Source organism: Oncorhynchus tshawytscha, linkage group LG16 (genome assembly GCF_018296145.1).
Source record: "Oncorhynchus tshawytscha isolate Ot180627B linkage group LG16, Otsh_v2.0, whole genome shotgun sequence".
In the NCBI taxonomy this organism is placed as follows: Eukaryota; Metazoa; Chordata; class Actinopteri; order Salmoniformes; family Salmonidae; genus Oncorhynchus; species Oncorhynchus tshawytscha.
The window spans coordinates 51,716,464-51,729,970 of NC_056444.1; the positions used below are offsets into that span (position 1 = coordinate 51,716,464).

Here is a 13,507-nt window from a genome sequence, read left to right on the forward strand (position 1 = left end):
TGAGCCCAATTGTTTTCTTTAGAGACGATTTACTGTAGCCACAACATTAAAAAAAACGTGTAACTATGTATTTTTGTCAGGCAGGGCCACGCAGCACAGAATGAGAGCGAATTTGATTTAGAAAGTTCTGTTACTCAGCTACCAAAAAGTAAAGCTTACATTTATCATAAATATCCATTATATTTCCGCCTATTGTATCTCTGTGTCTACAGGTCTATATTTCCAAAGAAGCATGCTGCAGACAACCCTTGTATTCCAAATTTGAGCAATATCAGAGCTTGCAATATTGTACACTGCTCAAAATAAAGGGAACACTTAAACAACACAATGTAACTCCAAGTCAATCACACTTCTGTGAAATCAAACTGTCAACTTAGGAAGCAACACTGATTGACAATAAATTTCACATGCTGTTGTGCAAATGGAATAGACAACAGGTGGAAATTATATGCAATTAGCAAGACACCCCCAATAAAGGAGTGGTTCTGCAGGTGGTGACCACAGACCACTTCTCAGTTCCTATGCTTCCTGGCTGATGTTTTGGTCACTTTTGAATGCTGGCGATGCTTTCACTCTAGTGGTAGCATGAGACGGAGTCTACAACCCACACAAGTGGCTCAGGTAGTGCAGCTCATCCAGGATGGCACATCAATGCTGTGTCTGTCAGCGTAGTGTCCAGAGCATGGAGGCGCTACCAGGAGACAGGCCAGTACATCAGGAGACGTGGAGGAGGCCGTAGGAGGGCAACAACCCAGCAGCAGGACCGCTACCTCCGCCTTTGTGCAAGGAGGAGCAGGAGGAGCACTGCCAGAGCCCTGCAAAATGACCTCCAGCAGGCCACAAATCTGCATGTGTCTGCTCAAACGGTCAGAAACAGACTCCATGAGGGTGGTATGAGGGCCCGACGTCCACAGGTGGGGGTTGTGCTTACACCCAACACCGTGCAGGAAGTTTGGCATTTGCCAGAGAACACCAAGATTGGCAAATTCGCCACTGGCGCCCTGTGCTCTTCACAGATGAAAGCAGGTTCACACTGAGCACATGACAGACGTGGCAGAGTCTGGAGACGCCGTGGAGAACGTTCTGCTGCCTGCAACATCCTCCAGCATGACCGGTTTGGCGGTGGGTCAGTCATGGTGTGGGTTGGCATTTCTTTGGGGGGGGCAGCACAGCCCTCCATGTGCTCGCCAGAGGTAGCCTGACTGCCATTAGGTACCGAGATGAGATCCTCAGACCCCTTGTGAGACCATATGCTGGTGTCGGTTGGCCCTGGGTTCCTCCTAATACAAGACAATGCTAAACCTCACGTGGCTGGAGTGTGTCAGCAGTTCCTGCAAGAGGAAGGCGTTGATGCTATGGACTGGCCCGCCCGTTCCCCAGACCTGAATCCAATTGAGCACATCTGGGACATCATGTCTCGCTCCATCCACCAATGCCACGTTGCACCACAGACTGTCCAGGAGTTGGCAGATGCTTTAGTCCAGGTCTGGGAGGAGATCCCTCAGGAGACCACCCGCCACCTCATCAGGAGCATGCCCAGGCGTTGTAGGGAGGTCATACAGGCACATGGAGGCCACACACACTACTGAGCCTCATTTTGACTTGTTTTAAGGACATTACATCAAAGTTGGATCAGCCTGTAGCACGGTTTTCCACTTTAATTTCGAGTGTGACTCCAAAACCAGACCTTCCTGGGTTGAAAAATTTGTTTTCCATTGATAATTTTTGTGTGATTTTGTTGTCAGCACATTCAACTATGTAAAGAAAAAAGTATTTAATAAGAATATTTAATTCATTCAGATCTAGGATGTGTTATTTTAGTGTTCCCTTTATTTTTTTGAGCAGTGTATTACATACTGTAAGCTTATGTGTAAGCTTATCATCCTCCCTCCAGCCAGGCATTATTCTGCACTTTTGAGTTTAGGGGGTGTCACACAATATCTATCAATTTAACCACCTTTGCAGTAAAATATATTTACACAACCATCCATTTTAATAGATGAGACATTATAGATCTGAAAAAACATTGTTGTGTTTTGTTATATCTCAGGTAGAGGTATCTAAAAACAACTGGAGCCTTGCCACCACCTATTGCTTGAAGTGTGCATTTTGAATGATTTGTTTTCAACCCAGGTCTGTGAGTATCAGTTTCTCTCCCTGAAAATCAAGTCCATGAATTTTAAAATGATATCATCTGAAAGAAATCCCCAATGTTCTCTAAGGTATACGGATATTTGATTGAGGTGTGTATTGATTTTCTATTACTTGCTTTTTAACTCAGGTCTCAGCACTGAGGGGAATGCCTCCACCAGAGGGTTCTGGTCCTAACCCTAACCACTGGGCCCTCTCAGAGTTACTGGGCCAGAGGAGGCTTGTGGTGTTGGGGGTGCTAGTAGCATGGATGGTCCTCTTCCATCTCCTGGTGAATGTGTGGCTCCTCTGTCTCTTCACCAGCCTGCTGGTGGTCCTGGGTGGCTGGCTGGGGTCCCGTGCTGCCCTGGATGCCAACAGCCTGCTACACCTGGAGCACTTCGTCCCCCTGGGTAGATCACAGCCGGCCCTCCACTCGCCTGAGAGCGAATGGAGGCTGGACCACGAGATCCAAAGCGCTGTGCATAAAGCCATCCGAGACTTTGTGTCATCTTGGTACCACACCATGCTGACCGAGGAGGAGGGGCTGGGGGAGTTTGAGCACATTATGCGGGACGCCATGTTGGATTCAGTGATGGAGCTGAAGGAGAGGGCTCGGTGCGTGGACAGGAGAGTGCTGGTCCAGAGGACCTTGGAGCTGTGTGGCTGCCACCTGCAGAGCTACATGACAGCCAGGGAGATGATGAAGCAGGCAGAGGCACGGCTGGGGATGCAGGACAGAGACAGCTCCAGCACCCCCAGCCTGTGGGAGCTCTATAGCCAGGCAGATGCCCCCCACCCAGCCCTGGCTAGTCCAGCCACGGAGCTCAGCTATTCCCGGGCCGTAGTGGACCTCCTAATGCAAGTCCTGGTCCCGTTCCCTCACCTGGAGACCAGGACAGGGAGATACATGGTGGGGGAGTTGATCACCTGTAACGTCCTCCTCCCACTGGTCAGTAGGGTGTCCGATCCTGACTGGCTCAACCTTACCATTGTGGACTTGTTCACCAAAGCCAAAGAATCACCGGATGAGTCCCTCGATGAGCTCTCTGATACTCCAGTCCAGCTGCACAGGAGTCAGACACAGCAGGAGCTCTGGACCCAGACCCGTTCTACCTCCTGGCTCCAGACTCCGAGAGACCAGAACGAGTCCAGCAACAGCCCCACTCCTCCCAAGCCAGCCACTCCAGACTCCCTGGAATCCATGGAGTCCTACCATACGGCAGTGCCAGATCTGAAGGAGGAAACACGGCAGTACTGTGGGGCGATCCTACCAATGCCATGCATTGGTTCATCGATCAAAATAAACAGTTGTCATGTGTCTATGGATCTGCTGAGGTCCTGCAGCGGTGGCAGCCGCCTGTATCAGGTTGTGGACTCGGACCTGGAGTCCCCATCGACAGAATCCAATCAGCTCTCTGTGGAGTCCCTAGACCAGATGGACTCCGAGGAGGACCAGACAGACAGCTTCTGTGACTGTACCTCCCCTACCAACTTCTGCAGTGTGTTTGAAGACGAGCCGCCTGGATGCTTCGGCAACTTGAAGGTCCTGGGACCCAAGGTTTGTTTGTTTGTTTGTTTGTTTATTTGTTTTCTTGTTACTTTATTTATTGGTCTTTCGGCACTCCTACATTTTCTTAAACAGTTATTTAAATTGTGTACAAATATAAAACAATACAAAATAATGACGTAGAATAAATAAGGTTACAAATTGCTATGAATGGCTTTGCTAAAATCTTGAGATGCAGGTGTCCGAGCAGCCCCACTGGCCAGCGGGCATGGCGGAGGAGCTGCCCCCAGGCTGCCCTGTCCCTCCAGGGAGGCTGTGTCTGACCCCCTTCAGCTTCGAACCCCTCAGCAGCCCAGATGGACCCGTCCTTATCCAGAACCTGAGAATCACTGGTGCTGTGACAGCCAAGGAGCACCGCAGCACCGGCTCACACCCCTATACTCTATACACCGTAAAGGTAAGTCTTAACATTATGTCTTTAACACAGTGTAAAACTAGGTTAGATATAAATTCTAGCGTGGTTCTGGTACCGGCTCTGACCGACATTTCTGCATATAAATCAATCTGTGGACACAGTAAATCAAAATGGCTTGCATTCAGAGCTAGCTAGTTAATTATTGTGGCTAGAAACTTCAGTGAGAATTTGAAACTTTCCTGTCTAAATTGGGATTTTAGAATCATTTGTTTTTTTAGCGGAGTAAAAAAAAGAAAATGTAGACATTAATACTGTAGTTGTACTATAATACATGTGCTTTAGCTGTCGCCCTGGCCTACACTATCTAACTTCCCTCTCATACTGTGCCCTGTGTTGTGTTTCCGGCTTGCAGCGCTAACTTTCCCCGTTGAGCTGTATCACGATGACATTCAGACAGTTACTTACTACCAATATTACAAGTTATTTTTAGTGCAGGCTAGTGAAGGCCAGGTCTTCTTATGCAGCACTCCATCACTCTCCTTCTTAGTCAAATAGCCTTACACAGCCTGGAGGTGTGTTGGGTCATTGTCCTGTTGAAAAACAAATGATAGTCCCACCAAGCGCAAACCAGATGGGATGGCGTATTGCTGCAGAATGCTGCGGTAGCCATGCTGGTTAAGGGTGCTTTGAATTCTAAATAAATCACGTAGAGTGTCACCTACTTTTCCAATAGTCGTGAAGGAGTTCCCACATATTCTGAGTACTTGAGGGTTTGAATGAGTAGGTGTGTCCAAACTTTGACTGGTACTGTATACATAGAAAACTCAGAAAAATCTTGTTTTTGACTGCACAGGATCTTTAACCAAAGAAAACAAACAAGTTTGCTTTAGAGAACATTTCTTGCAATTCTACACATTTTACCATGGGGTGGGGAGACATTGTTGCACTTTTAAAGCTGATTTCCTGCAATACTTCACCTTTTGCCATGACTTATGCCGTGTTAATATGATATCTGAATGAGAGTGACTCACAAAATCAATGGGGGCACCCAAAGGTCAGGGCCCCTGGGCACATGCCCTGTGTGCCCAGTCAGTAAATCACCATTATTACTACAAGTTTAGATAGGTGGCTAGATTAATTTAGCAATCTTAAATGTTTTTACTGACATGGGCTAATTGAGTGACTGTCAGTGGATGACATATTGCACCTGGTGTATTCTATTTTTTCTAACTCTCAACAGTAAATTGAGACACCAACTGAGTTCCTAATTTTTTGAATAATAATAATTTATTTATTTTTATTCTGAGTAATTACAGTGGTTCGGACCTCGGTGTCCTCATATGTAGTTACGGCCCTACGTAGTTACGTTACCCCATATGAAGTTGGCATTTACAATGGTTAAGGTTAGGGTTGGGGTTAGGTCATGGTTATGATTACGGTTACGGTTAGGATTTAGGGTAGGAACGTCCCAAGGATTCCCGGATAGCATTGACCACGAAATTAATGCTAGCCTCTTAAAGGGGCAGTAGCCTACATTGGCTGTTAAAGTTTCAATGGCGAAGGTGCATAAAAATGGAGGACGGCCCCCGTGTACTTACCAGAAACACCTCATTTGCTAAGTTCGCCGTAGTTACTCTTTTTTGTATTGGCATTAGCACAGTATACATTATCCCAATTCTAGCTCCAAGACGGCGGCAATTTGAAAAAATGAAAAGGTAGATTGTGCTGATATATAGTCACATTGAATTATGTTGCGTGTGGATAGTGCTGAAACGAATACTTCATACAGTGTGACTTTGGAAAGTTTTCCGACCCCTTGACTTTTCCACATTTTGTTACGTTACAGCCTTATTCTAAAATGCCACTCAAGGACATTCAGAGACTTGTCCCGAACCCACTCCTGCGGTGTCTTGGCTGTGTGCTTAGGGTTGTTGTCCTGTTGAGATCCTGCTCCAGAGCGCTCAGGCCTTCATCAAGGATTTCTCTGTACTTTGCTCTGTTCTTCTTTCCCTTGATCCTGACTAGTCTCCTAATCCCTTCCTCTGAAAAAAAATCTCCACAACATGATGCTGCCACCACCATGCTTCACCGTAGGGATGGTGCCAGGTTTCCTCCAGACGTGACGCTCGGAATTCAGGCCATAGAGTTCAATCTTGGTTTCATCAGACCAGAGAATCTTGTTTCTTTAGGTGTCCTTTAGTACTTTAGGTGCCTTTTTGGCAAACTCCAAGCGGGCTGTCATGTGCCTTTTACTGAGGAGTGACTTCCATCTGGTCACTAACATAAAGGCCTGATTGGTGGAGTGCTGCAGAGATGGTTGTCCTTCTGGAAGGTTCTTCCATCTCATCAGAGGAACCTTGGAGCTCTGTCAGAGTGACCATTGGGTTCTTTGTCATCTCCCTGACCAAGGCCCCTCTCCCCTGATTGTTCAGTTTGGCCGGGGGCCAGCTCTAGGAAGAGTCTTGGTGGTTCCAAACGTCTTCCATTTAAGAATAATGGAGGCCACTGTGTTCTTGGGGACCTTCAATGCTGCAGAAATGTTTTGGTATCCTTCCCAAGATTTGTGCAATCCTGTCACGAACAATTCCTTTGATCTAGTGGCTTGGTTTTTGCTATGACATGCACTGTCAACTGTGGGACCTTATATAGACAGGTGGGTGCCTTTTTCAAAGCATGTCAATTGAATTTACCACAGATGTGGACTCCAAGTTGTAGAAACATCTCAAAGATGATCAATGGAAACAGGATGCACAAGAGCTCAGTTATGAGTCACAAAGCAAAGGGTTTGAATACTTATGTAAGTAAGGTATTTCTGTTCAAAAAAAAGTTAGCGCTTTTGTCATTATGGGTTATTGTGTGTAGATTGATGAAGAATTTAAAAAAAAAAAACTTTTTAGAATAAGGTTGTAATGTAACAAAATGACGAAAAAGTCCGTTTTCAAATGCACTGTATCTGAATTCCTCCATTTTTATGCACCTTTGCCATCACAGCATTATTTAATCTGCAGTATTCTTCTGCAATTTATTCTGTTACCAATCATATTTGCATGGTAATATTATCTTATGATTATAATTATTATGTCTCATCTTTTAACTAAATTCTATTAGTCTATTAGCTTCCAAAATGTAATTGTCTAGCTGTCTGATAACATGATCTAATGGAATGGCTTGTCCTGCACTGTGTAAAAATCCAGAGTGCATTTGAGTGAATGCTGGAAAAAGATCTTGGTTCCTTTCTGAACATAGCAATGTGAATGCAAAGAGGACTCACACCACAAAATAGGTGACATGAACTAGCAAAAGAGTTCAAAGTCAAGGGAAGTGTGAATACTGCCCTGACGTATTTAGCTTCTTATCTTCTACCCCAGAGTTCACTTTAAAGAGGTCTGAGATCGGTTCTTTTAAAGAGGACTATATGTGGAAACACCCGTAGATCCTAGAGGAGCAGGAGAGAGTGGTTTTGTCGCTCTAGCTAGTACTAATTTGATTATACTATATTTAGAAAGCATATAAGTCATTTCAAACCTTATTCATACAGTGTTGAATAAGAAATGCATCAAATATTTCATATTTTCACATTTTTATCATAGTTGTACTGTGTACTTGAGCTTGTGTCCTCATCGACTACACCTCAACTATTTGTTTTAATACCAGAAAGCTGGATTTTGAATCATTCTGGCAGTATACATTACTAGGTTTTGTTTATGGCCCTCTCGTGATAAATACATCTATTTAGGTGGAAATATACATTTTGGCATGACGCTTGAATGCTTACGCAGTCATGGTCTCTAAAGGCAGGGATAGCAACAATGTAACACATAGGCCTGCGACTCTTTTTTTATCATAAGTTACAATGCTAGATGAATCACTTGTGACAGTACTGGACATTAGTGTACACTTCCTTACCTTTTTTAATACCTTTTTTAATATCGATCTCGAAATGTGACCATTGGCCTAGCCTTATTGAAATGTGAACATTGGACTAGTCTTATTGAAATGTGAACATTGGACTAGTCTTATTGAAATGTGAACATTGGACTAGTCTTATTGAAATGTGACCATTGGCCTAGCCTTATTGAAATGTGACCATTGGCCTAGCCTTATTGAAATGTGAACATTGGACTAGTCTTATTGAAATGTGACCATTGGCCTAGCCTTATTGAAATGTGAACATTGGACTAGTCTTATTGAAATGTGAACATTGGACTAGTCTTATTGAAATGTGAACATTGGACTAGTCTTATTGAAATGTGAACATTGGACTAGTCTTATTGAAATGTGAACATTGGACTAGTCTTATTGAAATGTGAACATTGGACTAGCCTTATTGAAATGTGAACATTGGACTAGCCTTATTAAACCTTCCCAGTCAATCGGTAACCGTTGTTGTTCCCCAAGTATGAGACAGTGGTTGACTCGGAGAGCCTAGGTACTCTACAACCTGTAGCCTATCACACTGTGAACCGGCGCTACAGCGAGTTCCTCCACCTGCAGACGCGCCTGGAGGAGAAGCCTGACCTCAGGAAGATGATTAAGAGTAAGAAGTCCAAGTCTTTTGTATGTTTTTTGGCTAGAGAGAGATTGCGGTGAGCGGTACGAGAGAGTGCTGAAAGAGCAGTAGGCCAGATTCCAACCCAAGCTGGCAGCTGTACATTATATTCAGTCAAAACAAATCATTCATAGCGTAGATGAAGTCTTACACGTGCTGTATGGATATTTTATTCTCACCAAAGGGTGTTTGTATCTTTTCCATTTCAGATGTCAAGGGACCCAAGAAGATTTTCCCTGATCTTCCGTTTGGGAACCCAGATATCGACAAGGTGGAAGTTCGGAAAGGACAGCTGGATACCTTTCTTAAAGTAGGAATTTAATTGTTTATCTAACAAGGTGAATCATTTCCTGATTTGTATGTTTTTGAAATGTGACTGTTGCATCGTATCTGATCACTCACTATCTGATCGCTTTCTTTTCTTCCAGCAACTGTGTACCATCCCTGAGACGGCCAACAGCGACGAGATGCAGGAGTTCCTGGCTCTTCACACAGACGCCAGCACAGCCTTCGAGAAGAAACCATTTGTTATGTCCCGGATTGATAAGGTGACAACTGAACTGGGCTATGAAATAAAAACAGTGCATGATAACGTGACCTAAAAACATGAAAAGGGAGAGATAATGAGAAATGATAGAAGGTGTGGTTTCTGGTGACAGGTTTTTTCAGGAAGCTAACTTTGGTGCTGTTTGTGTGCTGTGTCCTCCTGGGCCTGGTTATTGGCGTCTACTGTAGATGATGGCGAATGCTGTAGACACTCTGAAGACAGCATTCCCTCGTGCTGAGGACGACCTGGATGGAGAGCCTGCTGATGCGAGGAATGCCCCAGAAGGAAGGAAGAGGTGGGAGTCTTTTTTTTTCACTCACTCACTCACTCACTCACTCACTCACTCACTCACTCACTCTGTTCTCTCTCTCTCTCTTCCCCCTCTCTGTTTCTTCTCTTTCTCTAAATGTCACAAATATGTACGGCCTGGCCAAAGCTTTTCCACTATCATGTCTCTCTTGAAATACTCATTAAAACACCTGTAAACAACTCGCTGTAGTTTTCAATTCACATGTGAAATTTGAAAGCTGCTTTAGGAAAAAAAATGTGTTCTCTGTAACTGCTATTATGACATTAAAGTCAAACTATCTAGTTTTGTGTAATGTGTTTGTTAATTGTTGCTTGTTGTGTCAGGTCTGTCCGGCTGAGGTTCTCCAGCAAAGTCGCCCCTACTCTCAATATACCTGAAATCCAGCCCAGAGTCATATACTGCTTCAATGAAGGGAGCACTGTAAGTTAACCACAGAAGGTTCATATCAATGAGTATCAATATGAATAATAATTTAATATTAATGTCATCAAACTGTCTGTTTGATTGTACTCACTCACTCAACCCGCCCATCCATCCATCCATTAATACACTCATTCATTCCTGTGCCCTGGGCTGGTTCTGCAGGTGTTCCATGGCCTGTCCCTGTCTGGTCTGGAGGGCTTTATAAAGGACCAGGAGGCTCTGCTCTATGCTCCCCAGGAGAAGGAGGCTGACGGGAGGAGGTTCAGCGTGCTACCTGGCAAAGACAGGAAGGGAGGTGGGGGTCGGGAGAGAAAACTACGGGGGACAGGTACAGTTTTTCTAACGTCTACATGGGCCTGCATTATCAACCTATGAAGGACCTTCATGCAGTTGACTGAATATCTAAGGACCGTCTCAGTGCAAAAACCAGACATTATTATCAGAATGATAAACTTTCCAAATGAGATCATCTATGACCATGCTCCACTCAGTAATGGCCAGCAGGTGGTAGTGACCTTGCACAGCCTCTGTAGGCCAGTACCACACCACTGGTTTGAGGAAACGGTGTTGACTATCTGTCTGAGGCTATCTGGCTCTGTTTGCCTTTCTGTTATTCATGTTCCAGAATCATGTCCCAGTATTTGTATCTTTGTCAAGTTCAGGTTTTGTATTCTGTTGCGTGCGCGCTTATATGTGTGAATCTGACTGTGATGCGTGTTCGTGCAGACACGGCCGTGGCAGACGTAGCTCTGAACATCCTGTGTCTGCTGATGAAGGACCAGTGGAGCTGGCTCTGCACTGAGAACATACAGAAGACCATCAGACTGCTGTTTGGCACCTTCATTGAGAGGTATCACACCATATCAGAACGTCATCTTCATAGACTAGAACAGGGAAGCAGACCATACCCCTTCCTAACCATAGATTAGAACAGGGAAGCAGACCATACCACTCCCTCATCAAAGATTAGAACAGGGAAACAGACCATACCACTCCCTCACCATAGATTAGAACAGGGAAGCAGACCATACCCCTCCCTCACCATAGATTAGAACAGGGAAGCAGACCATACCACTCCCTCACCATAGATTAGAACAGGGAAGCAGACCATACCCCTCCCTCACCATAGATTAGAACAGGGAAGCAGACCATACCACTCCCTCACCATAGATTAGAACAGGGAAGCAGACCATACCACTCCCTCATCATAGACTTCAACAGTAAAGAACAGTTGGTCCTTCATACTCATCTTTTATATTGCGCGTGGCCCTTTGCTCCACTAGCAGCTAGAAGAAACAAACCACTCATCTTGTACATATGGGGTTGTTAGTCAGTTTGCTTAGTAATTCAGGGCACTTTAACCCATTGCATCTTCTGTCACAGAATCAACTTTACACTGTCAGGAACAGGACTTCCCTAGTCAGATGTGGTACCACATACTTCATATGACCCCTGGAATAAGTACACATTTTGGTTAGATTGTGGCAAGAACACTATTTGATCCATTCAGTAATTTAGGTTAGCTAGGACAGTGGTTTTCAACTTACTCTTGAAAGTATGAATAGTAGAAATCTAAATTGGGTAGTGTATCATCAGCTTTCCTCTTGTCATGTCAGTCATTGCATACCTGGGAGGAGTGGTTCCCAAACTGCAGTCGGCAGGGGGAGGGGCACGGGTCAGTTTTTTTAGCTAGGTTTGTTAGCTCATCGATTTTCGTGTAGTGTTTGAGTCACTCAATTATCACGTGAATAGACATTAGAAACGGCTAAATGTATAGAACTGCAACAACAAAAAATTGCTCTGGAGGAGTGGTGACGGGAAAATAACCTCTCCCTCAACTTAAAAGAAATGAAGGAGCTGACCGTGAACTACAGGAGACAGCAGAGGGAGCATGCCCCCATCCACATCGGAGAGGGTCAAAAGCTTCAAGTTCCTTGATGTGCACATCACCAAGGACATGAAATGGTCCCACCATTTGAATATGGCACAACAGCACCTCTTCAGCCTCAGGAGGCAGAAGAAATTCGGCATAGCCCTTAAGACCCTCACAAACTTCTACAGATGCACCATCGGGAGCATTCTGTTAGGCTGCATCACCGCCTGGTATGGTAACTGCACCGCCCACAACCGCATGGCTCTCCAGAGGGAGGTGCAGTCAGCCCAACGCATCACTGAGGGCACAATGCCTGCAGTGCGGTCCTGTCTTGTTGACTACTTTTGGGCTGTTTTCCTTTGTTAGTAGCAACGAGCCCGTTTCTCAGTAAGTGAGGGATTCCTGAATGGCGTCCATATATTAATCAGCTCGTGGAAGGTTCCTGTGACCCAGGCAGCCCAGGCTTGTAGAATCAGTATGCTGACGGAAGAGCTGAGGCCTGTTAGCTCGGCCAGAAGCTATACTATGGCTGTGTCTGAAATTGCAAGAAGCCGGTGTTTGTTCATTGCAACTGCACCTAAAACTGTCTGGTCAGCTTGCTGATGAACAAAATGGCTTTTGGAAAGCCAGAGCGTGTATTGACCATATCTATACTGTCTCCACCGTGGTCCTGGCTAGAATTCAAGAGAGACAACTTTTGCCTGTTTTATTTATTTTTTCAGAAGGCGAATAATTGGGTGAATAGAGACCTTCTTGCCTTTAGACCAATTAAAATGGTAATTGATGGAAGATTCTATGATACCATCAAAGCTCTTTATTGGCCTCCAATTGCCTGTGTTCAGGTCAATGACCTCAGGACAGGCGGGTCTCTAAACCCTTACGGTGTAAAACAGGGAGACGTACTCTCTCCCATTTATTTCCCACTACATGTTAATGATTTAGCCCTACAAATCAAACATGCTAAACTTGGTGTTTAAAGTTGCTGATATATTCCTGGGATCTTGTTGTATATGCTGATGAAGTAGTTCTCCTTACCGGGACCGAAGATGACCCCCAGAATATGTTGAATATTGTTAGTTTACGGTGTGCTAACGGGAGACTAGCGATAAATCAAGAGAGGACCTAGATTGTTAATTTCAGAAAGAAGGGCGTGCAGAGAAGTGCACACAACGTTTGTTTTGGTACAACCCCGTTATTCTACACTGGGCTCTATAAATACCTTGGTTTCAGTCTGAATGAACACATGACCTTTGACGATGGCATCAGATCACAGGCAGATTCTGCAGGCAGAGCCTTAGGGTCCGGGCTTATTCTCAGCTGTATACATTGTGTGTAACAATGTTCAAAACAGACAATCCGCTGCTTTCTTGGTGTGCACAAACTGACTCCAAACCTGGCCATCTGTGGAGATATGGGTTGGGAACCATGTGTGGTTAGGCAAAAAGGTGACATGTTACGTCTATGAAACAGACACATAATCACAAAAAAAGGTGGGACCGTACTCATAACTATCTGTGGGCTAGATAATTGTTATCTATTTATTTGTGAAACTGATTTGCAGTATATATATATTCAGGAACAAATGACCATGTGGTGTTAACCAAATCAAGGACAAGCCTTTTCAGATCCACAAGGAATAATGGGCAGTTGATGTTTCGTTTAAACCTAAACTTAGAATGTACACACTTATCAAAAATAACTACAGCCTTGAAGCATATGCTTACCTGATTCTAACAAAAACCCAGTTTGT

The 13,507-nt window shown here is 44.6% G+C and overlaps 1 protein-coding gene across 4 annotated transcripts in view; it reads left to right on the plus strand.

Annotated features, from left to right (window-relative positions):
- Positions 1-13,507, plus strand: part of snx19a (sorting nexin 19a) — a 34,312-nt gene that overhangs the window by 11,950 nt on the left and 8,855 nt on the right. For 3 of the 4 annotated variants that reach the window (XM_024400478.2, XM_024400477.2, XM_024400479.2), the window contains 10 exons: positions 2,051-2,137; positions 2,282-3,691; positions 3,879-4,097; positions 8,454-8,592; positions 8,814-8,914; positions 9,033-9,152; positions 9,340-9,446; positions 9,785-9,881; positions 10,047-10,212; positions 10,611-10,734. In XM_024400478.2, coding sequence (XP_024256246.2) covers positions 2,114-2,137; positions 2,282-3,691; positions 3,879-4,097; positions 8,454-8,592; positions 8,814-8,914; positions 9,033-9,152; positions 9,340-9,446; positions 9,785-9,881; positions 10,047-10,212; positions 10,611-10,734 — 2,507 coding nt within the window. In that variant the 5' untranslated portion in view covers positions 2,051-2,113. The remainder of the gene's footprint in view (positions 1-2,050; positions 2,138-2,281; positions 3,692-3,878; positions 4,098-8,453; positions 8,593-8,813; positions 8,915-9,032; positions 9,153-9,339; positions 9,447-9,784; positions 9,882-10,046; positions 10,213-10,610; positions 10,735-13,507) is intronic. The other variant, XM_024400480.2, reaches the window with a different exon arrangement.